Source organism: Leucoraja erinacea, unplaced genomic scaffold (assembly GCF_028641065.1).
Source record: "Leucoraja erinacea ecotype New England unplaced genomic scaffold, Leri_hhj_1 Leri_195S, whole genome shotgun sequence".
NCBI classification, from domain to species: domain Eukaryota; kingdom Metazoa; phylum Chordata; class Chondrichthyes; order Rajiformes; family Rajidae; genus Leucoraja; species Leucoraja erinaceus.
This window is the reverse complement of record NW_026576096.1, coordinates 36,382-61,437: the sequence shown is the minus strand read 5'-3', so window position 1 is coordinate 61,437 and position 25,056 is coordinate 36,382. Positions and strand designations below refer to the sequence as shown.

General features: G+C 48.2%; 1 protein-coding gene across 1 annotated transcript; it reads right to left on the bottom strand.

The window, feature by feature from the left end:
- Positions 1-508: 508 nt before the first annotated feature.
- On the bottom strand, positions 509-17,411 carry LOC129716252 (chymotrypsin-like elastase family member 2A). The gene is made up of 8 exons (XM_055666125.1): positions 17,363-17,411; positions 14,440-14,516; positions 12,328-12,437; positions 11,619-11,744; positions 7,674-7,810; positions 4,863-5,008; positions 2,231-2,380; positions 509-644 (listed from the first exon to the last, which is right to left on the bottom strand). The coding sequence occupies exons 1-8, from the start codon at positions 17,394-17,396 to the stop codon at positions 618-620; spliced, it is 807 nt and encodes a 268-aa protein (XP_055522100.1). The 5' UTR covers positions 17,397-17,411; the 3' UTR covers positions 509-617.
- Positions 17,412-25,056: the final 7,645 nt, after the last annotated feature.

Genomic DNA, 25,056 nt, shown 5'->3' with positions numbered 1-25,056 from the left:
AAGAGGGAGTTAGATGTGGCCCTTGTGGCTAAAGGGATCAGGGGGTATGGAGAGAAGGCAGGGATGGGATACTGAGTTGGATGATCAGCCATGATCACATCGAATGGCGGTGCAGGCTCGAAGGGCCGAATGGCCTACTCCTGCACCTATTTTCTATGTTTCTATACTCAACTCCTCTTGTTATAAAGGCCAACATGCCATTCGCTTTCTTCACTACCTGCTGTACCTGCATGCTTACTTCCATAGACTGGTGTACAAGGACCCCCAGATCCCGTTGTACTTCCCCTTTTCCCAACGACGCCATTTAGATAGTAAACCGGAGTATGATAGGAAACCATTTAGGGAGGAAACCGGAGCACCCGGAGAAAACCCACGCAGGTCACGGGAAGGAACATACAAACTCCGTACAGACAGCGCCCGTAGTCGGGATCGAACCTGTGAGGAAGTAATTCTACCGTGCCGTCCACAACAGATTAATATAACAAAAGTAAAGCATTAGCATGGAAACAAAATGAAATAAAACCAGCTTAACTCAGCAAATCCTGTTTTATTAACAAATTCAGGTTTCGAAGAAGTCATTTCTCCATTCTGTTGGTCGAACAAATGCCGGAACTGTCTTAAACGCCACCGTTTTGTTCCATGGTCTGAAAGAAGGGAATAGATGTTTAAAAATTTAATTTTAAGATAAGCTGCCGAGGAAGGTCATAAGGGATAGGAGTAGAATTAGGCCATTCGGCCCATCAAGTCTACCCCGCCATTCAATCGCGGCTGATCTATCTCTCCCTCCTAACCCCATTCTCCTGACTTCTCCCCATAACCCCTGACATCCGCACTAATCAAGAATCTATCTACATCCACCTTAAAAAGGGGCTAGTGGAATCAAAGGATATGGGGAGAAGGCAGGCACGGGTTATTGATTGGGGACGATCAGCCATGATCACAATGAATGGCGGTGCTGGCTCGAAGGGCCGAATGGCCTCCTCCTGCACCTATTGTCTATGTTTCTATGTTAAAAATATCCACTGACAGAGGCAAAGAATTCCACGGATTCACCACCCTCTGACTAAAGAAATGTCTCCTCATCTCCTCCCTAAAAGAACGTCCTTTAATTCTGAGGCTATGACCTCTAGCCCTAGGCAGCCAGCATCATCAAAGACCCACACCACCACGTGCAAACTCCACACAGACAGCACCCGAGGTCAGGATCGAACCCGGGACCCTGGGTCGCAGAATGTCAGGACATTGAAAGTTCCATCCAGAGGTTTGTTACAGGACTGCTCGCAGCAATCTCTCACTGTCAGCATTATCAAATCTCTTTTAGTGACAGGGCAGCACAGTGGCTTAGAGCATCAAGACCCAGGTTCGATCACGACCTCGGGTGCTGTCTGTGTGTGGAGTTTGTATGTTCTCCCTGTTGACTATTTCAGTGGATATAGAGACCACACCTGGAGTATTGTGTGCAGTTTTGGTCCCCTAATTTGAGGAAGGACATTCTCGCTATTGAGGGAGTGCAGCGTAGGTTTGCAAGGTTAATTCCCGGGATGGCGAGACTGTCATATGCTGAGAGAATGGAGCGGCTGGGCTTGTACACTCTGGAGTTTAGAAGGATGAGAGGATATCTCATTGAAACATATAAGATTGTTAAGTGTTTGGACACACTAGAGGCAGGAAACATGTTCCCGATGTTGGGGGAGTCCTGAACCAGGGGACCACAGTTTAAGAATAAGCTGTAAGCCATTTAGAACGGAGATGAGGAAACACTTTTTTACACAGAGAGTTGTGAGTCTGTGGAATTTTCTGCCTCTGAGGGCGGTGGAGGCCGGATCGCTGGATGCTTTCAAGAGAGAGCTAGTCTTGTAAATGGCATCTACTGTCTTAACCAATATTTTTGTATTGTACATTCCCTTTGGCCATCTATGTATCCTGCAGGTATTCTAAAGTTTAATATTTTTTGCAGTTCAAAACCTTTTTTGTTACATTTAATGCAAAGAGTTCTCACATTAATATCATTTAGAGGAGAACAGTCCCCTCAGCGATAAAGTACTATTTGATTTATTATATATACTCTTAAGGATAGTGGAGTCAGGGGATATGGGGAGAAGGCAGGAACGGGGTACTGATTGGGGATGATCAGCCACGATCACATTGAATGGCGGTGCTGGCTGGAAGGGCCGAATGGCCTCCTCCTGCAACTATTGTCTATTGTCTATGAAAAACGAAGGAAGCTTACCTTGGAAATCCAATCATTGTACGCTGATATTCGGGTGAAGACAGTAGGGTAATGAGCCACGATGCAGGACCCTGGTCCGAAGCTCACAATGCCATGCACACGCCAAACTCCATTAGCATCCATGCAGTTCAAAGGCCCACCTGAATCTCCCTATAAAGCAACATAACAGCCGAGGGAAATGTGTGTCTCAAATGCAAGGAAGAAAAAATAAATCACCTGTTATTCATCCACCTTGTTCATTAGTTCTAGGAGCATAATTAGGCCATTCAGCCCATCAAGTCTCCTCTGCCATTCAACCAATGGCTGGGAAGGGACTGCAGATGTTGGTTTACACCGAAGGTAGACACAAAATGGCCCCTCAGTTCTGTACACTCCCATATCTGAGGAGACTGAAGAAGGTCCATCTGTCTCCTCAGATTCTGGTGAACTTCTACCGCTGCACCATCGAGAGCATCCTTACCAACTGCATCACAGTATGGTATGGCAACTGCTCTGTCTCCGACCGGAAGGCACTGCAGAGGGTGGTGAAAACTGCCCAACGCATCACCGGTTCCACGCTCCCCTCCATTGAGTCTGTCCAAAGCAAGCGCTGTCTGCGGAGGGCGCTCAGCATCGCCAAGGACTGCTCTCACCCCAACCATGGACTGTTTACCCTCCTACCATCCGGGAGGCGCTACAGGTCTCTCCGTTGCCAGGAACAGCTTCTTCCCTGCGGCTGTCACTCTACTCGACAACGTACCTCGGTGACTGCCAATCACCAAACCCCCTCCCCACCCGGACATTCCTCCCACAGGAAAATACACTATGACTGTATGCATGTAAATAGATATATTTATAGCTCATATTCTATGTTGCTTTTTTACGGAGATGCTAACTGCATTTCGTTGTCTCTGTACTGTACACTGCATAATGACAATGAAGTTGAATCTGAATCTGAATCTGAATCTGAACCAGGATCTCTCGTTCCCCTCTCCCCTGGCGTCTGAAGAAGGGTCTTGACCCAAGACGTCGACCGTTCTTTCTCTCCAGAGACGCTGCCTGATTAGTTTAGTTTAGAATATAGATACTACAGAGAACTGGCAGTAGAGGGCGGGTCACGGTGGCGCAGAGGTAGAGTCGCTGCCTTGCAGCGAATGCAGCGCCCGAGACCCGGGTTCCATCCCGACTACGGGTGCTGTCTGTACGGAGTTTGCACGTTCTCCCCGTGACCAGCGGGGGTTTTCTCCGAGATCTTCGGATTCCTCCCATATTTCAAAGAATTGTAGGTGAATTGGCATGGTAAATATAAAAAATTGTCCCTAGTGTGTGTAGGATAGTGTTAGTGTGCGGGGATCGCTGGTCGGCACGGGCCTGGTGGGCCGAAGGGCCTGTTTTCGTGCTGTATCTCTAAACTAAAAACAGACCCATCGGCCCACGGAGTCCGCGCCAACCAGCGATCCCCGCGCACTAACACTATCCGACACACACTAGGGACATTTTTTACATTTTTACCAAGCCAATGAACCAACAAACCCGCACGCCTTTGGAGTGTGGGAGGAAACCGAAGATCTTGGATGAAACCCACGTAGGTCACGGGGAGAACGTGCAAACTCCGTGCAGACAGCACCCGTAGTCGGGATGGAACCCGGGTCTCTGGTGCTGTGAGTCAGCCGCTGCGCCACCGTGCCACCCCGCTGAGTGACTCCAGTGCTTTGTGTCTGTCTCCGTCTCCATTCTAAGAATGGAGTTGGTGATAAGGTGTCATAGGTCAAAGTGATAGGAGTAGAATGAGGCCATTCGGCCCATCAAGTCTACTCCGCCATTCAATCAGGGCCGATCTATCTCTCCATCCTAACCCCATTCTCCTGCCTTCTCCCCATAACCTCCGGCCCCCCGTACCAATCAAGCTTTTGTCTATCTATCTCAGCCTTTAATATATCCACTGGCGTCTGTGAATTCCACAGATTCACAACCCCCTGACTAATTTACATGTAGACAAGCTTTTCCCTTTGAGAATAGGGAAGATTCAAACAAGAGGACATGACTTCAGAATTAAGGGACAGAAGTTTAGGGGTAACATGAGGGGGAACTTCTTTACTCAGAGAGTGGTAGCGGTGTGGAATGACCTTCCAGTGGAAGTGGTGGAGGCAGGTTCGTTGGTATCATTTAAAAATAAATTGGATAGGCATATGGATGAGAAGGGAATGGAGGGTTATGGTATGAGTGCAGGCAGGTGGGACTAAGGGAAAACAAGTTGTTCGGCACGGACTTGTAGGGCCGAGATGGCCTGTTTCCGTGCTGTAGTTGTTATATGGTTATATGGTTATATGGTTATATGGTTATAATCCCTCCTCATCTCTTTCTCAAAAGAACATCCTTTAATTCTGAGGCTGTGACCTCAGGTTCTAGACTCTCCCACTAGTGGAAACATCCTCTCCACATCCACTCTATCCAAGCCTTTCACTATTCTGTACGTTTCAATGAGGTCCCCCCTCATTCTTCTAAACTCCAGCGAGTACAGGCCCAGTGCTGTCAAATGCTCATCATATGTTAACCTACACATTCCTGGGATCATTCATGTAAACCTCCTCTGGACCCTCTCTGGAGCCTCAGATATGAGTGCCCGAAATTGCTCACAATAGTGCAAACTCACCTGGCATCCACCAGACTTGCCATCACCTCCGGCACAGATCATGTTCGGAGTGACCACTCCTGACCACCAGTAGGGCGATGAGCATGTGGCGTAGTCCACTACTGCCAAGTTGGCTTCCTGGAGGGTGGCAGAGGGAATGCCGAACGCTGAAAGATAGGCAGAGCATCGAGGTAGTCACTAACAGCGGTATCAACATTGACATTATGCATTCATAGACAATAAACAATAGGAGCAGGAGTAGGCCATTCGGCCCTTCGAGCCAGCACCGCCATTCAATGTGATCATGGCTGATCATCCCCAATCAGTACCCCGTTCCTGCCTTCTCCCCCATATCCCCCGACTGCGCTATCTTTAAGAGCTCTATCTAGCTCTCTCTTGAAAGTATCCAGAGAACCGGCCTCCACCACCCTCCGAGGCAGAGAATTCCACAGACTCACAACTCTCTGTGAGAAAAAGTGTTTCCTCGTCTCCGTTCTAAATGGCTTACCTCTTATTCTTAAACTGTGGCCCCTGGTTCTGGACTCCCCCAACATCAGGAACATGTTTCCTGCCTCTAGCGTGTCCAAACCCTTAACAATTTTATATGTTTCAGTAAGAATCCCTCTCATCCTTCTAAACTCCAGAGTGTACAAGCCCAGCTGCTCCATTCTCTTAGCATATGACAGTCCCGCCATCCCTTGTAAACCTACTTGTAAACCTACTAAAGAAACTTCTTGGAGCCGATATGATGAAAGAATGGGTCGACTGGGCTTGTATTCACTGGGGGTTTAGAAGGATGAGAGGGGATCTTATAGAAACATATGACATTCAGAGAGGATTGGACAGGCTAGATACAGGAAAAATGTTCCCGATGTTGGGGGAGTCCAGAACCAGGGGTCACACAGTTCAAGAATAAGGGGTAGGCCATTTAGGACTGAGATGAGGAGAAACTTTTTCACACAGAGAGTTGTGAATCTGTGGAATTCTCTGCCTCAGAGTGCGGTGGAGGCCGGTTTTCTGGATACTTTCAAGAGAGAGCTAGATAGGGCTCTTAAAGATAGCGGAGTCAGGGGATATGAGGAGAAGGCAGGAACGGGGTACTGATTGTGGATGATAATCCATGATCACATTGAATGGCGGTGCTGGCTCGAAGGGCCGAAGGGCCTACTCCTGCACCTATTGTCAATATTTCTTTACAAAGAGGGAGATGGGCCTATAGAACGAGCCGGGCAGAGGAGGTAGCTGACACAGGTAGAATAACAACATTTAAAAGACAGACATAAGTGCTGGAGAAACTCAGCGGGTGCAGCTTCATCGATGGAGCGAAGGAAATAGGCAACGTTTTGGGCCGAAACCCTTATTCAGACTGCCTATTTCCTTCGCTGCATAGATGCTGCCTCACCCGCTGAGTTTCTCCAGCAATTTTGTCTACCTTTTCCAGCATCTGCAGTTCCTTCTTAAACATTTAAAAGACATTTGGATAGGTACATGGATCGGAAAGGTTTGGAGGATAGTGAACCTTCATTGCACACTGGTGTACGTAAAGAACATTTCAAAATCCAGCAGTGACAAAAAAAAATGTTGCGACACGTGAAAAAACACCGCGTCATGCCGCGTCGCGCCACGTATTTATCGGTGACCTGCTACGTCAGTCAACGATGCTGGCAGTCGCCGAAAAAATCTCCAAGTGGGACAGGCCCTTTAAACTCACCTGGTGCTGTCAACCAAAGATCCTATAGCGGAGCAAGATAGACCACTCCTGCTAAATGCAAGGGGCTGATGTGTACTACGCTACGGAGCGGAACGTGGGCCTTCTTTTCATCCATTTCAGTAAGCCGACCCGACCCGACCCGCCGTGTAATCAACGTTGCGGGGGAACAGTTTGTGTTAATAAATTAAAATTCCGAAAATGAGGAGAAGATTTTTACCAAAGAACTTTTATTTTTACGAGGATGTTTCCGTAACCGGCTTCCGTCTCCGCGCTAGTATCTTTGCTCCGCTACGGGATCTTTGGTGCCGAGACGGAAGCCGGTTACGGAAATGGGGCCGAAAATGACCCATGAATCTGCCCATCACCGTACTATGTCTGTTTCGTCGACTGGACTATCTTGCTCCCTGTAGGATCTTTGGTGAAAACAAGAGAACAAGACAACAAGCCAATGCTTCCTTTCAAGAGGTAAAGCAGCATTGACTGACACCTAGTGGTAACATTGGATACTGTAATGTCCTTTAATTTTATTTTAATGCTTTTTGAATTTCCTTTAATTGGGACCTCATGGAAACGTGCAGAATAGTGAAAGGCCTGGATAGAGTGGATGTGGAGAGGATGTTTCCACTAGTGGGAGAGTCCAGGACCAGAGGTCACAGCCTCAGAATTAAAGGACGTTCTTTTAGGAAGGAGATGAGGAGGAATTTATTTAGTCAGAGGGTGGTGAATCTGTAGAATTCTTTGCCACAGTAGGCTGTGGAGGCCACAAGTCAGTGTATATATTTAAGGCAGAGATAGATAGCTTCTTGATTAGTACGGGTGTCAGGGGTTATGGGGAGAAGGCAGGAGAATGGGGTTAGGAAGGAGAGATAGATCAGCCATCATTGAATGGCGGAGTAGACTCGATGGGCCGAATGGCCTAATTCTGCCCCCAATCACATATGATTTTATGAATGTTACCATAGATGAAAGGCTACAATTTTTACAAGGGGTGTTTCGGGAAGAGACGGTCTGAAGAAACGTCACCCATTCCTTCTCTCCAGAGATGCTGCCCGTCCCGCTGAGTTACCCCAGCAGTTAGTGCCGCCCTCTGTTGTGTAGATGCCTGGTTGCTTTGTACTCACGTTCGGTTAAGCCCCATCCAGTCACATAGCAGGGGTACCCATTGGGAAGTATCGACCCGGGTTCGGCGAGGTTCGCTATCTCTACATCGGGAGTGCTGTATGCTGGCTCTGCCATCCGCAGGAGGGCAATATCGTTTCTAGGAGTCACAGGCACATAAAGATCAGAAGTGATTGGAGCAGAATTAGGCCATTCGGCCCATCAAATCTACTCCACAATTCAATCACGGCTGATCTTTCTCTCCCTCCTAGCCCCTTAAAGATAGCGGAGTCAGGGGATATGGGAAGACGGCAGGAACGGGGTACTGATTGGGGATGATCAGCCTTGATGTGGCCCTTGAGGCTAAGGGGATCAGGGGGTATGGAGAGAAGGCAGGTACGGGATACTGAGTTGGATGATCAGCCATGATCATATTGAATGGCGGTGCAGGCTCGAAGGGCCGAATGGCCTACTCCTGCACCTAATTTCTATGTTTCTATGTTTCTATGATCACATTGAATGGGCGGTGCTGGCTCGAAGGGCCGAATGGCCTACTCCTGCCCCTATTGCCTATTGTCCCCTGCCTTCTCTCCAAAACCCGATTATTCAGTTCCCAGCCCTGGCCCTCTTGGCACCATATAACCATATAACCATATAACAATTACAGCACGGAAACAGGCCATCTCGGCCCTACAAGTCCGTGCCGAACAACTTTTTTTCCCCTTAGTCCCACCTGCCTGCACTCATACCATAACCCTCCATTCCCTTCTCATCCATATGCCTATCCAATTTATTTTTAAATGATACCAATGAACCTGCCTCCACCACTTCCACTGGAAGCTCATTCCACACAGCCACCACTCTCTGAGTAAAGAAGTTCCCCCTCACATTACCCCTAAACTTCTGTCCCTTAATTCTGAAGTCATGTCCTCTTGTTTGAATCTTCCCTATTCTCAAAGGGAAAAGCTTGTCCACATCAACTCTGTCTATCCCTCTCATCATTTTAAAGACCTCTATCAAGTCCCCCCTTAACCTTCTGCGCTCCAGAGAATAAAGACCTAACTTATTCAACCTATCTCTGTAACTTAGTTGTTGAAACCCAGGCAACATTCTAGTAAATCTCCTCTGTACTCTCTCTATTTTGTTGACATCCTTCCTATAATTGGGCGACCAAAATTGTACACCATACTCCAGATTTGGTCTCACCAATGCCTTGTACAATTTTAACATTACATCCCAGCTTCTATACTCAATGCTCTGATTTATAAAGGCTAGCATACCAAAAGCTTTCTTTACCACCCTATCTCTGTGTAATTCCCACAACATCATACTTGCCAATTTCTAACTGAGCCTCAAGCTCGTCCGTTTTATTCCTTATACTTTGTGCATTCATATATAATACGTTTCATCCATTACTCACCTCACCTTTCACATGGATTCCTATTTCACGGGCCATCCTCTCCTAACCCTTCCTCAGCTTTCTACCCCATTAATTCTGGCGTCTTTCGTAACTTTTCCTGCACTGTCTTTCCCTTTAATTCCATCCCTGTATTTCCAATTTGTCACCTCCCCTCCACTGACTTGGCCTCCGCAGCCGTCTGTGGGCCTTGAAATCTCTATTGTGCAGTCGAAAAGACTAAAGGCCCTGTCCCACTTTCGCGACTTTTCTGGTGACTGCCGGCAGCCGTCACAGGTCGCCGAAAATGTTCAACGTGTTGAAAATCCAGCGGCGACCAGAACAAGGTACGACTCTTTGTGCGACTACTCACGACCGTACAGGCTTCACCCCGCGACGTGTCGCCTGCATGGTCGTGAGTCGTCTCCTCAGTCGCCCAAAGAGTCGTTGCGTCTTTCTGTTCGCCGCTGGATTTTCAACACGTTGAACATTTTCGGTGACCTATGACGGGTGCCGGCAGTCACCGAAAAAGTCACGTAGGTGGGACAGGGCCTATTAGGGGGAATGGAATGTTGAAATAGTTAATTGCTGAGTTGGATTCATCTGATCTCAATAATACCATCATCTAATTACAGATGCTTTTGAACCAAGTCACCCTTGTCAATCATGGTCCCTTTTACATTTCCTGACTCAATACAGTTCAAACAAGGTTAATAAATGTCACAAATGCATCCAAACAAGGTTCATAGGTTCAAGTTCAAGTTAGTTTATTGTCATGTGTCCCTGTATATGACAATGGAATTCTTGCTTTGCTTAAGCACACAGAAAATAGTAGGCATTTACTACAAAACAGATAAATGTGTCCATATACCATGATGTAAATATATACACACATGAATAAATAAACTGGTAAAGTGCAAATAGCAGAAAGTGGTTATTAATAATCAGAGTTTTGTCTGAGCCAAGTTTAATAGCCTGATGGCTGTGGGGAAGTAGCTATTCCTGAACCTGGTTGTTGCAGTCTTCAGGCTCCTGCACCTTCTACCTGAAGGTAGCAGGGAGATGAGTGTGTGGCCAGGATGGTGTGGGTCTTTGATGGTACTGCCAGCCTTTTTGAGGCAGCGACTGCGATAACTCCCCTCTAGGAGCAGAATTAGGCCATTCGGCCCATCAAGTCTACTCCGCCATTCAATCATGGCTGATCTATCTCTCCCTACTCACCCTATTCTCCTGCCTTCTACTCATAACCCCTGACACACCCGCACTAATCAAGAATCTACCTATCCATTGACTTGGCCTCCACAGCCTTCTGTGGCAATGAATTCCACAGATTCACCACCCTCTGACTAAAGTTGGAAGCTAAATGCAACTTAGGAAGTTCGGCATGTCCCCTACAACTCTCACCAACTTCTACAGATGCGCCGTAGCAAGCATTTTATCTGGATCCATCACAGCTTGGTTTGGGAACAGCTCCATCCAAGGCCGCAAGGAATTGCAGTGAAATGTGGACGCAGCCCAGACCATCACACAAACCAACCTCCCTTCCATTGACTCCATCTACACCTCACGCTGCCTCGGCAAGGCCAGCAGCATCATCAAGGACCAGTCGCACCCCGGCCACTCCCTCTTCTCCCCTCTCCCATCGGGCAAGAGGTACAGAAGTGTGAAAACGAACGCACACCTCCAGATTCAGGGACAGTTTCTTCCCAGCTGTTATCAGGCAACTGAATCATCCTACCACAACCAGAGAGCGGACCTGAACTACTATCTACCTCATTGGTGACCCTCGGACTATCTTCGATCGGACTTTGCCTTGCACTAAACATTATTCCCTTAATGATGTATCTGTACACTGTGGACGGCTCGATTGTAATCGTGTATTGTTTTTCCGCTGAGTGGCTAGCACGCAACAAAAGCTTGTCACTGTACCTCGGTACACCTGACAATAAACTAGACTGAAAGAAGGAATAAACTGAAATTGCTATTTCCTTATGTAGGTGGAGGGTTGCTCCTCAATTAACAGAACTAGCTTAGTTTAGTTCTGAGGGGTGTTGAGAGGGTAGACACAGAACCTTTCTCCCCCGATGGAAATGTCAAATTCTGGAGAGCATCGTTTAGTTTAGTTCAGAGATACAGCGCGGAAACAGGCCCTTCAGCCCATCGAGTCTGCGCCAACCAGGGATCCCCGCACACTAACACTGCCCTGCAGACTATTTTTTCAATTTACACAAAACCAGTGAACCTACAAACCTGCCTGAAGAAGGATCTCGACCCGAAACGTCACCTGTTCCTTCGCTCCATAGATGCTGCCTCACCCGCTGAGTTTCTCCAGCATTTTTGTCCGCCTACAAACCTGTACGTCTTTGGAGTGTGGGAGGAAACGGAAGATCTCGGAGAAAACCCACGCAGGTCACGGGGAGAACGTGCAAACTCCGTACAGACAGCACCCGTGGTCGGGATCGAACCCGGGTCCCTGGCGCTGTGAGGCAGCATCTCTACCGCTGCGCTGACCCAAGCAAACCACGGCAGCTCTCGGTAGCGGGTGGGTGAAAGGTTTAAAACTGTGAATTACCCGTTTGCGAGAACGTCTGGGTTGAATTCAGGGTGAATGATGATTGTCTTGATGTGTCGCAAGTACTCGTTGCCTTTCTGATACAAATCGTGTTCTCCAAGCATAACCGCAAATCTTCCTGGGACGCTGAAGGGAAAGCAGGGAAGATGTCAGGTTTGTACAGCAGGGTGTCAGGCCATTCGGCCCACCTTGTCCGTGTTGACCAAGCTAGCACAACATGCAACTGTCCAGAACCAGGGGCTTACCCCTTATTTAAGAATAAGGGGTAAGCCATTTAGAACGGAGACGAGGAAACACTTTTTCACACAGAGAGTGGTGAGTCTGTGGAATTCTCTGCCTCAGAGGGCGGTGGAGGCCGGTTCTCTGGATACTTTCAAGAGAGAGCTAGATAGGGCTCATAAAGATAGCGGAGTCAGGGGGATATGGGGAGAAGGCAGGAACGGGATACGGATTGTGGATGATCAGCCATGATCGCATTGAATGGCGGTTCTGGCTCGAAGGGCCGAATGGCCTACTCCTGCACCTATTGTCTATTGTCTATTGTCTATTGTCTGTTGTCTATTGTCTATTGCCTCCACAGACGTCTGTGGCAATGAGTTCCACAGATTGACCACTGAGGGAGGAGATGAGAAAGGCAACCGGGAGATGGCGTTGGGCCTAGGCGGAGTGAAGAAATGAAACGATGCCCATCTTAGAACTGTGGACTTACTCAACGATGCAGTGACCAGCGGTCAAGACCCAGTTCGGAGTCACGAGAGATCCAGCGCACATATGCTGGAAGAAATCGGGGTCAAAGTCATACGCAAACTGTAGAGAGGCCTGGAACAAAGAGAAAGCCTCCAGATTATTTATCTTGTCGCTACAAACCAGCAATGTGAATGACTGAGGTCTAAATGACTGAGGTGTTCCCAGGTATAGTAGATACCAAGGGGGCGGCAGCGGGTAGTGCTGCTGCCCCACAGCGCCAGAGACCCAGGTTCAATGCTGACCTCAGGTGCTGTCTGTACGGAGTTTGCACCTTCTCCCCTTGACTGAAATGTCATTGAAACATGCAAGATTATTAAGGGTTCGGACACGCTAGAGGCAGGAAACATGTTCCCGATGTTGGGGGAGTCCAGAACCAGGGGCCACAGTTTAAGAATTAGGGGTAAGCCATTTCGAACGGAGATGAGGAAACACTTTTTCACACAGAGAGTTGTAAGTCTGTGGAATTCCCTGCCTCAGAGAGGGCGGTGGAGGCCGGTTCTCTGGATGCTTTCAAGAGAGAGCTAGATAGGGCTCTTAAAGATAGCGGAGTCAGGGGATATGGGGAGAAGGCAGGAACGGGGTACTGATTGGGGATGATCAGCCATGATCACATTGAATGGCGGTGCTGGCTCGAAGGGCCGAATGGCCTACTCCTGCACCTATTGCCTATTGTGGGTTTACTCTGGGTGCTCTGGTTTCCTCCCACACTCTTGGTTTGTGGGTTAAATGGTTTCGGTAAAATTGTAAATTGTCCCTAGTGTGTAGGATTGTGTTAGTGTACGGGGACCGCTGGTTGGCACGGATTTGGCGGGCCGAAGGGCCTGTTTGTGCACTGTATCTCTAAAGTCTAAAGTCTAAAGTACCACCACCCCTGGCAGCGCGTTCCAGGCACCCACCACCCTCTGTGTAAAAAAAACCTGCCCCGCACATCTCCTTTAAACTTTCCCCCTCTCACCTTAAAGCTGTGTCCTGGGGAAAAGCTTCTGACTGTCTACCCTATCTACTCCTCTCATAATTTTATAAAACATCCACCAGGTCTCCCCACAACCCCCAGTGTTCTAGAGAAAAACAATCCAAGTTTCTCCAACCTCTCCCTGTAACTGAAACCCTCTAATCCAGACAGCGTTCTGATGAATCTCTTCTACACCCTCTCCAAAACTGCCACGTCCTTCCTGTAATGGGGCGACCAGAACTTAAGGGCGGCACGCTGGCTCAGCGGGTAGAGTTGCTGCCTCACAGCGCCAGAGACCCGGGTTCGATCCCGACTATGGGTGCTGTCTGTACGGAGTTTGTACATTCTCCGCGTGACCCTGTGGGTTTTCTCCAGCTGCTCCAGTTTCCTCCCACACTCTAAAGAGGTACAGGTTTGTAGGTTAATTGGCTTGATATAATTATAAATTGGCCCTAGTGTGGGATAGTGTTATTGTGCGGGGATCGCTGGTCGGCGTGGAATCAGTGGGCCGAAGGGCCTGTTGCCACTCTGTATCACTAAACTAAACTAATTTAAACTAATCTAAACTAAACTAACCTAAACTAATATAAACTAAACTAAACTAAACTAAACTAAACTAAATCTAAACTAAACTAATCTAACTAAACTAAACTAAACTAAACTAAACTAAACTAATCTAAACTAAACTAAACTAAACTAAACTAAACTAAACTAAACTAAACTAAACTAAACTAAACTAAACTAAACTAAACTAAACTAAACTAAACTAAACTAAACTAAATAAACTAAAACTAAACTAAACTAAACTAAACTAAACTAAACTAAACTAAACTAAACTAAACTAAACTAAACTAAACTAAACTAAACTAAAAACTAATCTAAACTAAACTAAACTAAACTAAACTAAACTAATCTAAACTAAACTAAACTAAACTAAACTAATCTAATCTAAACTAAACTAAACTAAACTAAACTAAACTAAATTAAACTGAACTAATCTGAACTACACTAAATTAAACTGAAGTGCACTAGGCTAGACTGCACACTATACTCCTCTGAAGCAGCATGGTGACCCTGCCTCTTGTACTCGATGCCCAGTGGTGTGGGGATGAATAAACTTGCCTGCCACGGCCAACTGTGTGGGCTTGCTTCCTCCCCTCCCACCACACGGCTGTCGAGAGGTGTCGCAGTCACAGCCCCTGGCACAAAGAAAGGCAAGAAAACATAGTGAGATTAAATCATTTCATTAACACTTTGGCAACCTGTCGGATTCTCTGCCACAGAAGGCAGTGGAGGCTGATTCACTGGATGTTTTCAAGAGAGAGTTGGATTTAACTCTTAACGGAGTCAGGGGATATGGGGAGAAGGCAGGAACAGGGTACCGATTGGGGATGATCAGCCATGATCACATTGAATGGCGGTGCTGGCTCGAAGGGCCGAATGGCCTCCTCCTGCACCTCAAAAGCTGCCTACCACCCACACTGGATCCCTATCAGTTTGCCTACCGCAAGAACAGGAGTACGGAGGATGCCATCTCAACGGCACTTCACTCCGCCCTCTCCCACCTCGACAACAGAGACACTTATGTAAGAATGCTGTTCATCGATTACAGCTCAGCATTCAACACCATTATTCCATCAAAACTGATCACCAAACTCGGTAACCTGGGCATCGATCCCTCCCTCTGCAACTGGATACTGGACTTTCTAACCAACAGACCCCAGTCTGTGAGGTTAGACAAGCACACCTCTTCAACCCTCACCCTGAACACCGGCGTTCCACAGGGCTGTGTGCTGAGCCCCCTCCTCTACTCCCTCTTCACCTATGACTGCACACCTGTACATGGTACTAACACCATCATCAAGTATGCAGATGATACAACGGTGATTGGCCTCATCAGCAACAACGATGAGCTGGCCTACAGGGAGGAGGTCCAGCACTTAGCAGCATGGTGCGCTGACAACAACCTGGCCCTTAACTCCAAGAAGACCAAGGAGCTCATTGTAGACTTCAGGAAGTCCAGAGGCGGCACGCACACCCCCATCCACATTAACGGGACGGAGGTGGAACGTGTTTCTAGCTTCAGGTTCCTGGGAGTCAACATCTCCGATGACCTCTCTTGGACCCACAATACCTCAACTCTGATCAAGAAGGCTCATCAGCGTCTCTTCTTCCTGAGGAGACTGAAGAAGGTCCATCTGTCTCCTCAGATCCTGGTGAACTTCTACCGCTGCACCATCGAGAGCATCCTTACCAACTGCATCACAGTATGGTATGGCAACTGCTCTGTCTCCGACCGGAAGGCATTGCAGAGGGTGGTGAAAATTGCCCAACGCATCACCGGTTCCACGCTCCCCTCCATTCAGTCTGTCCAAAGCAAGCGCTGTCTGCGGAGGGCGCTCAGCATCGCCAAGGACTGCTCTCACCCCAACCATGGACTGTTTACCCTCCTACCATCCGGGAGGCGCTACAGGTCTCTCCGTTGCCGAACCAGCAGGTCGAGGAACAGCTTCTTTCCGGCCGCTGTCACTCTGCTCAACAACGTACCTCGGTGACTGCCAATCACCCACCCCCCCCCCCCCGGACACTAATTATTATTTATTCAAATCATTTGCTACGTCGCTCTTCCAGGGAGATGCTAAATGCATTTCGTTGTCTCTGTACTGTACACTGACAATGACAATTAAAATTGAATCTGAATCTGAATCTGAATCTGAATCTATTGTTTATGTTTCTATGTTTCTAATCAGCAAGAAATTGCCAGTATTGCTTTCAATTCCTTTATAAATTCATATGTTTGAGGAACAGAATTAGGCCATTCGGCCCATCAAGTCTCCTCCACCAATGGCTGATCTATCTCTCCCTCCTAACCCCATTCTCCTGCCTTCTCCCCATAACCCCTGACACTTTTAATAATCTAGAATTAGTGACATTTATAATCTAGAATTTATAATCTAGACATTTAATAATCTAGAATTAGTGATATTTAACTCAATGGTTAACAAATTGGCATCCATAGAACAGTACAGCCCAGGAAGAGGCCCTTCAGCCCACAATGTCTGTGTTGAACTTAGACTAATCCCCTCTGCCTGCATGTGATCCGTATCCCTCCATTCCCTGCATATCCATGTTCCTGTCTAAAAGCCTCTTAAACGCCACTATGGTATCTGCCTCCACCCCCACCCCTGGCAGCGCGTTCCAGGCACCCACCACCCTCTGTGTAAAACAAAAATGCCCCGCACATCTCCTTTGCCCCTCTCACCTTGAAGCTCTGCCCCCCCCCCCCCCCCCCCCTAGTCTGTGATATTATCATCGAATCAGGGCTGGCCTTCATTTGGCCTGGCTTTTTCTCATCTCCAGTATTTCCATTCCCCCCCCCCAACCCCCCCCCCCCCCCCCCCCCCCCCCACCCCCTCGCCCTTCCCCCCACCTCTACTTCCAGTCAGAAGAAGGATCTCGACCCGAAACGTTACCTATCCATGTTCTCCACAGATGCTGCCTGACCCGCTGAGTTACTCCAGCACTCTGTGAAACGCCACCTATCCATGTTCTCCACAGATGCTGCCTGACCCGCTGAGTTACTCCAGCACTCTGTGAAACGTCACCTATCCATGTTCTCCACAGATGCTGCCTGACTCGCTGAGTTACTCCAGCACTCTGTGAAACGTCACCTATCCATGTTCTCCACAGATGCTGCCTGACCCGCTGAGTTATTCCAGCACTCTGTGAAACGTCACCTATCCATGTTCTCCACAGATGCTGCCTGACCCGCTGAGTTACTCCAGCACTCTGTGAAACGTCACCTATCCATGTTCTCCACAGATGCTGCCTGACCCGCTGAGTTACTCCAGCATTATATGTCTGCCTTCGGACCGATCTAAGCCTCCCTAACTTTTATAAATTTCTACCAAATCTCTCCTCAACCCCCGCCCCGCCACTCCAACTTTCTCTCCCTGTTTGACCAACCACTCTTTGTAGCTGTTCTAGTCTAATCCAGACAGCAATTCTGGTAAAACCAAGGAAAGAAAAATTGGTTAATTCTTACGGAGGCAAAGAGTCATGAGCAGGTACTGGATCATGTTGAAGTCTTGTCTAAGTTGGACGGCAACTTCTCGTAGATATATATACACACACGCACCGGTGAGCGTCACGATATATTTTCCATTCCCGTGTGAAGGATAGCAACTGCTGAACGACCAAATATGTGCTAAACGCCTGTGAAACTGACCAGATGTAGGGAATAACCAGTCACCAGTAATAACCTTCAGGAGCTTCAACGAGGCTGCTGCCAGGACTCGAGGTGTCTGAGCTACAACGATGGGCCTGTTCCACTTACGCCATCTTTTCGGCGACTGCCGGCACCAGTCATAGGTCGGCGAAAAATGTCAACATGGTGAAAATCCAGAAAGACGGTTTCGGCCCGAAACGTTGCCTATTTCCTTCGCTCCATAGATGCCGCTGCACCCGCTGAGTTTAGAAGGATGAGAGGGTATCTCATTGAAACATATAGGATTGTAAGGGTTTGGACACACTAGAGGCAGGAAACATGTTCCCGATGTTGGGCGAGTCCAGAACCAGGGACCACACACAGTTTAAGAATAAGGAGTAAGCCATTTTGAACGGAGACGCGGAAACACTTTTTCATCCAGAGAGTGGTGAGTCTGTGGAATTCTCTGCCTCAGAGGGCGGTGGAGGCCGGTTCTCTGGATGCTTTCAAGAGAGAGCTAGATAGGGCTCTTAAAGATAGTGGAGTCAGGGGATATGGGGAGAAGGCAGGAACGGGGTACTGATTGGGGATGATCAGCCATGATCACATTGAATGGTGGTGCTGGCTCGAAGGGCCGAATGGCCTACTGTCTATTATCTATTGAGTTTCTTCTGCACGTTTGTCTACCTAAGACGCTACGACTCTTTGGGCGACTGAGGAGACGACTGACGTCCGTACAGGCGACACGTCGCGGGGTGAAGCCTGTACGGTCGTGAGTAGTCGCCCAAAGAGTCGTACCTTGTTCTGGTCGCCATTGGATTTTCAACACGTTGAACATTTTCGGAGACCCGCTGCGACTGGCAGTCGCTGAAAATATCTCCGTACGTGTGGAACAGGCCCTACAGGGAGTGGTCGGGCAGGCTGGGACTCTAATCCTTGGAGCACGAGAAGGATGAGGGGAGATCTTATAGAGGTGTACAAAATCATGAGGGGAATAGATCGGGTAGACGCACAGAGTCTCTTGCCCAGAGTAGGGGAATCGAGGACCAGAGGACATAGGATCAAGTCAAGTCAAGTTTATTTGTCACATACACATACGAGATGTGCAGTGAAATGAAAGTGGCAATGCTCGCGGACTTTTGTGCAAAAGACAAACAACAAAACAACCAAACAAATTATAAACACAATCATGACACACATATTCTTTTACATAATAAATAATGGAAGGAAAAACGTTCAGTAGAGTTAGTGCCTGGTGAGATAGGCGTTTACAGTCTCTGGGCAGAAACTCCTTCTCAACCTCTCCGTTCTCAGCGCATGGCAACGGAGGCGTTTGCCTGACCGAGGTTTAAAGGTGAAAGGGGTTCGAGGTATAAAGGGGGAAAGATTTAATAGGAATCCAAGGGTTAACTTTTTCACACAAAGGGCGGTGGGTGGGTGGAACAAGCTGCCGGAGGAGGTGTTTACGACGGAACTGCAGGTGCTGGAAAAATCGAAGGGAGACAAAAATGCTGGAGAAACTCAGCGTGTGAGGCAACATCTATGGAGCGAAGGAATAGGTGACGTTTCGGGTCGAGACCCGAAACGTCACCTATTCCTTCGCCCCATAGATGTTGCCTCGCCCACTGAGTTTCTCCAGCATTTTTGTCTACCAGAGGAGATAGTTGGGGCAGGTTGTATAAAATGCGAGGTTGTTTTCAGAAGTCAGAAGCAGTCCTCAACTACTATCTACCTCATTGGCGACCCTCGGACTATCCTTGATCGGACTTTGCTGGCTTTACCTTGCACTAAACGTTATTCCCTTACCATGTATCAGTACACTGTGGACGGCTCGATTGTAATCATGTATTGTCTTTCCGCTGACTGGTTAGCACGCAACAAAAGCTGTTCACTGTACCTCCGTACACGGGACAATAAACTAGACTGTCATGCACTTTAATATAGAAAATAGGAAGGATTGGGGTGGCACGGTGGCGCAGCAGTAGAGTTGCTGCCTCACGGCGCCAGAGACCCGGGTTCCATCCTGACTACGGGTGCTGTCTGTACGGAGTTTGCACGTTCTCCCCGTGACCTGCGTGGGTTTTCTCCGGGTGCTCTGGTTTCCTCCCACACTCCAAAGGCATACAGTTTTGTGGGTTTAATTGGCTTTGGTAAAATTTGGAAATTGTCCCTAGTGTGTGTGTGTGTGTGTGTGTGTGTGTGTGTGTGTGTAGGATAGTGTTCGTGTGCGGGGATCGCTGGTCGGCACGGACTCGGTGGGCTGAAGAGCCTGTTTCCGCGCTGTATCTCTAAACTAAACCAAACGGAAGATTTATTTTACACGCTGGGAGACGTGAATTTGTTGTTGGACAAATGCACCAGCGTCTTTCTCCCCCCACCCCCCCACCCCGTTTCACCCAAGACCAACCTGCAGCTGCACAAACTATCAGGAAAACAAGCAACACCTTGGCCTCTATCTCATACAACGTACAACAATACAGCACAGGAACAGGCCTTTCGGCCCACAATGTTCGTGCTGAACATGACGCCAAGTTAAACTAATCCCCTCTACCTGCACGTGATCTGTATCCCTCCATTCCCCGCATATCCATGTGCCTGCCTAAACCTTACTTAAACGCCACTATCGTATACTATCATATAATGCTTGTGGGACTAGCCCCACTATTCACTAGTGGGAGAGTCTAGGACTAGAGGGCACAGCATCAGAATTAAAGGACTTTCTTTTAAGAAGGAGATGAGGGGAAATTTCTTTAGTCAGAGGGTGGTGAATCTGTAGAATTCTTTGCCACAGACGGCAGTGGAGGCCAAGTCAATGGACATTTTTGAAGCGGGGATTGACAGATTGTTGATTAGTGCGGGTGTCAGGGGTTATGGGGAGAAGGCAGGAGAATGGGGTTAGGAGGGAGAGATAGATCAGCCATGACTTGATGGGCTGAATGGCCTAATTCTACATCTAACCCTTGTAAACATGCTGGTTTATACAAATGTGGAGAACATGGATAGGTGACGTTTCACAGAGTGCTGGAGTAACTCAGCGGGTCAGGCAGCATCTGTGGAGAACATGGATAGGTGATATTTCACAGCATCTGTGGAGAACATGGATAGATGACGTTTCACAGAGTGCTGGAGTAACTCAGCGGGTCAGGCAGCATCTGTGGAGAACATGGATAGGTGACGTTTCACAGAGTGCTGGAGTAACTCAGCGGGTCAGGCAGCATCTGTGGAGAACATGGATAGGTGACGTTTCACACAGAGTGCTGGAGTAACTCAGCGGGTCAGGCAGCATCTGTGGAGAACATGGATAGATGACGTTTCACAGAGTGCTGGAGTAACTCAGCGGGTCAGGCAGCATCTGTGGAGAACATGGATAGGTGACGTTTCACAGAGTGCTGGAGTAACTCAGCGGGTCAGGCAGTATCTGTGGAGAACATGGATAGATGACGTTTCACACAGAGTGCTGGAGTAACTCAGCGGGTCAGGCAGCATCTGTGGAGAACATGGATAGATGACGTTTCACAGAGTGCTGGAGTAACTCAGCGGGTCAGGCAGCATCTGTGGAGAAAAGGAATCGGTGACATTTTGTGTTGGAACCCTTCTTCATACACTAGAACTGTGTTCTTTGGCGTGCATGAGGCTGATGGATTATCTAATACATGTGTATAAAATCATGAGGGGAATAGATAAAGTGAATGCTCTTGCCCAGGGGAATCGAGGACCAGAGGACATAGGTTCAAGGTGAAGGGGAAAAGATTTAATAGGAATCCGAGGGGTAACATTTTCACACAGAGAGTGGTGGGTGGATGGAACGAGCTGCCGGAGGAGGTAGTTGAGGCTGGTACTATCCCAATGTTTAAAAAGCATTTAGACAGGTACATAGATAGGACGGGTTTGGAGGGATATGGGCTAAACGCAGGCGGATGGGACTAGTGTAGATGGGGCATGTTGGTCGGCACGGGCAAGTTGGGCCGAATGGCCTGTTCCCGCACCCTATCACTAAGACTCCACATGTTGATCTGTGCACACATTGGTTGTAGGTTTTACAAAGTGTAGCTACACCTCAAACTGGAGCAGTCTCACACCTCATGGATGCCCGTTTATACGTTCGATGAATTTTTTTAAGCTTATCTTTTGAATCTTGCAAAGATTAAATAGTGTTGAAGGTGGAGACTGGACTAATATTTGTGTTGGAAGGACAACTCAGCGGTATGAATATTGATTTCTCCAACTTCAAGTAACCCTTGCTTTCCCTCTCTCCAGGCCTCTCCCCCCCATCCTCGTTCCCCGACTAGTTTCACCGCCCTCCTGATCACATTTTACAGTCTCCACGCCTCGTTGTCACCTTCCCCTCAGCCAACAAGTCTCCAGTGTACATTTCCTCAATCATAGTTTAGAGATAGAGTGTGGAAACAGGCCCTTCGGCCCGCTGAGTCCGTGCTAACCAGCGATCCCCGCTCACTAACAGCATCCTACACAAACACACACGCTGGGGACAAGTTGCAATTTTACCGAAACCAATTAGCCTACAAACCTGTACGTCTTTGGAGTGTGGGAGGAAACCGGAGCACCCGGAGAAAACCCACGCAGGTCACGGGGAGAACGTACAAACTCCGTACAGACAGCACCCGTAGTCGGGATCGAACCCGGGTCTCCGGCGCCGTGAGGCAGCAACTCTACCGCTGCGCCACTAAAAAAGCATTCTCCGCTCTGATCACCTTACATGCTCTTTGTAACCTTTCATAGAGATGTCGCCCTGTCCCCTGACCCAATAATGAAGGGTCTCGACCTGAAATGTCACCTATTCCTTGTCTCCAGAGATGCTGGCTGTCCCCAGCATCTGTGGAGAACATGGATAGGTGACGTTTCACAGAGTGCTGGAGTAACTCAGCGGGTCAGGCAGCATCTGTGGAGAGGAGGAATGGTTCTGAGCACTGGCTGCCCCCTAGTGGAGATCCTTCAACTAGCAACCACCAGAGAACAGTTCCCCATCTGCATTTCCACCATATGTTGGAGTTTCCAGCTTGCTTCCTTCAGCGTGAAGAAGGGTCCCGACCCAAAACATCACCTGTCCATACCACCCAAGGTGTGTAGGAATGAACTGCAGATGCTGCTTTACACCAAAGACAGACACAAAGTGCTGGAGTACATCAGCGGGACAGGCAGCATCTGTGCCTGAATCAGTCAGCTAGAATTTAGAAGATTGAGGGGGGATCTTATAGAAACTTACAAAATTCTTAAGGGGTTGGACAGGCTATCTGCTGCTGCTGTTGTTCCTCCCAAATCTACAGCAGGAAGATTGTTCCCGATGTTGGGGAAGTCCAGGACAAGGGGTCACAGCTTAAGGATAAAGGGGGAAATCTTTTAGGACCGAGATGAGAAAAACATTTTTCACACAGAGAGTGGTGAATCTGTGGAATTCTCTCCCGCAGAAGGTAGTTGAGGCCACAGTTCATTGGCTATATTTAAGAGGGAGTTAGATGTGGCCCTTGTGGCTAAAGGGATCAGGGGGTATGGAGAGAAGGCAGGGATGGGATACTGAGTTGGATGATCAGCCATGATCATATTGAATGGCGGTGCAGGCTCGAAGGGCTGAATGGCCTACTCCTGCACCTATTTTCTATGTTTCTATGTTTCTGGAAAAAAAAGTCCTAGGGTCATAAGGCCATAAGTGATAGGAGTAGAATTAGGCCATTCGGCCCATTTACGCCATTCAATCATGGCTGATCTATCTCTCCCTCCTAACCCCATTCTCCTGCCTTCTCCCCATAACCTCTGACACCCGCACTAATCAAGAATCTATCTATCTCTGCCTTAAAAATATCCACTGACTTGGCCTCCACAGCCGTCTGTGGCAAAGAATTCCACAGATTCACCACCCTGCTGAATGACCCTGTGATTATGTTAGTAGCTGACTGGATTATGAGGTGCTGCTCCTCCAGTTTGTGTGTGGCCTCATTACAGCAACGGAGGAGGCCCCTTCACAAAATGTGTAGCCAAGACCTTCAGACGCTGTTTTAAATCGAAGGGAGACACAAAAAGCTGGAGTGACTCAGCGGGCCAGGCAGCGTTTCTGGAGAGAAGGGATGGGTGACGTTTCAGGGGTCGAGACCCTTCTTCAGACTTGCTTCACCGAGCAGGGACCGCAGGTGTCGATGTTACACCGACTGACAGGGGAACACAACACGGCCCGTTGGGGAATAAAACTGGAAAAGCAAGTCTCGTCGCAACTTAGCAACTTGGGAGTTGTGTACACGGCCAGAGGCTCGTTGCAATTAATAAGGTGAAGCTCTCCGTCAAAGGCAAGAGGAGAGGATGAGAAACATGTTCACCAGCCTGCCTTCCCGTTATACAAAACCATACCATACATAGAAACATAGAAACATAGAAAATAGGTGCAGGAGTAGAGGCCATTCGGCCCTTCGTGTCAGCACCGTCATTCAATATGATCATGGCTGATCATCCAACTCAGTATCCCATCCCTGCCTTCTCTCCATACCCCCTGATCCCTTGAGCCACATCAAACTCCCCCTTAAATATAGCCAATGAACTGTGCCCTCAACTACCTTCTGTGGCAGAGAATTCCACAGATTCACCACTCTCTGTGAAAAATGTTTTTCTCATCTCGGTCCTAAAAGATTTCCCCCTTATCCTTAAACTGTGACCCCTTGTTCTGGACTTCCCCAACAATCGGGAACAATCTTCCTGCATCTAGCCTGTCCAACCCCTTAAAAAATTTGTAAGTTTCTGTAAGATCCCCCCTCAATCTTCTAAACTCTAGCGAGTACAAGCCGAGTCTATCCAGTCTTTCTTCATATGAAAGTCCTGACATACCATGCCATACCATAGAGAGGGAGAGAGAGAGAGAGAGTTGTAATTCACAGACAGGAGAGTAGATTATAAATCCATGCCAGGAGACCAGGGGACTGGCCACATCCACAATTACAACATAGCCACGGGTCTCTGCTGGACATTTCAATGTAGAACGATACAGTATATGGGAGACAGAGAGAGTCACAGGCATAGAGCACAGAAACAGGCCCTTCGGCCCAACCCATCCATGCTGACCAAGCTGGTCCATTTGCTCATGTTTGCCCCACATGGCTCTCAAGCTTCAGAGTCTGAGAGTCAAACAAGGAGCAGATATTTCATGATCTCCTTCCTAAAGGAATGTTATTTTATTCTGAGGCTACCACGTCTGGTCCTAGACTCTCCCACTAGTGGAAACATCCTCTCCACATCCACTCTATCCAGGCCTTTCGCTATTCGGGGGAAGTTTCAATGAGGTTCCCCCTCATCCTTCTAAACTCCAGCGAGTACAGGCCCAGTGCTGACAAACGCTCATCATATGTTAATCTACTCATTCCTGGGTTCATTCTTGTAAACCTCCTCTGGACCCTCTCCAGAGCCAGCACATCCTTCCTCAGATATAGCAAAAGGATTTGAGTATAGGAGCAGGGAGGTTCTACTGCAGTTGTACAGGGTCTTGGTGAGACCACACCTGGAGTATTGCGTACAGTTTTGGTCTCCTAATCTGA

Bases quoted from the DNA above. Each gene is read 5' to 3' on its own strand.
- LOC129716252 (XM_055666125.1), bottom strand. From the start codon at position 17,396: ATGATCCAGTACCTGCTCATGACTCTTTGCCTCC. The intron at 11,745-12,327 runs GTAAGTCCACAG...CTTTCCCTTCAG, and splicing joins GCTGGTCACTGCATCGTTGA to CGTCCCAGGAAGATTTGCGG. The intron at 2,381-4,862 runs GTGAGTTTGCAC...GTTGCTTTATAG, and splicing joins GCAAGTCTGGTGGATGCCAG to GGAGATTCAGGTGGGCCTTT.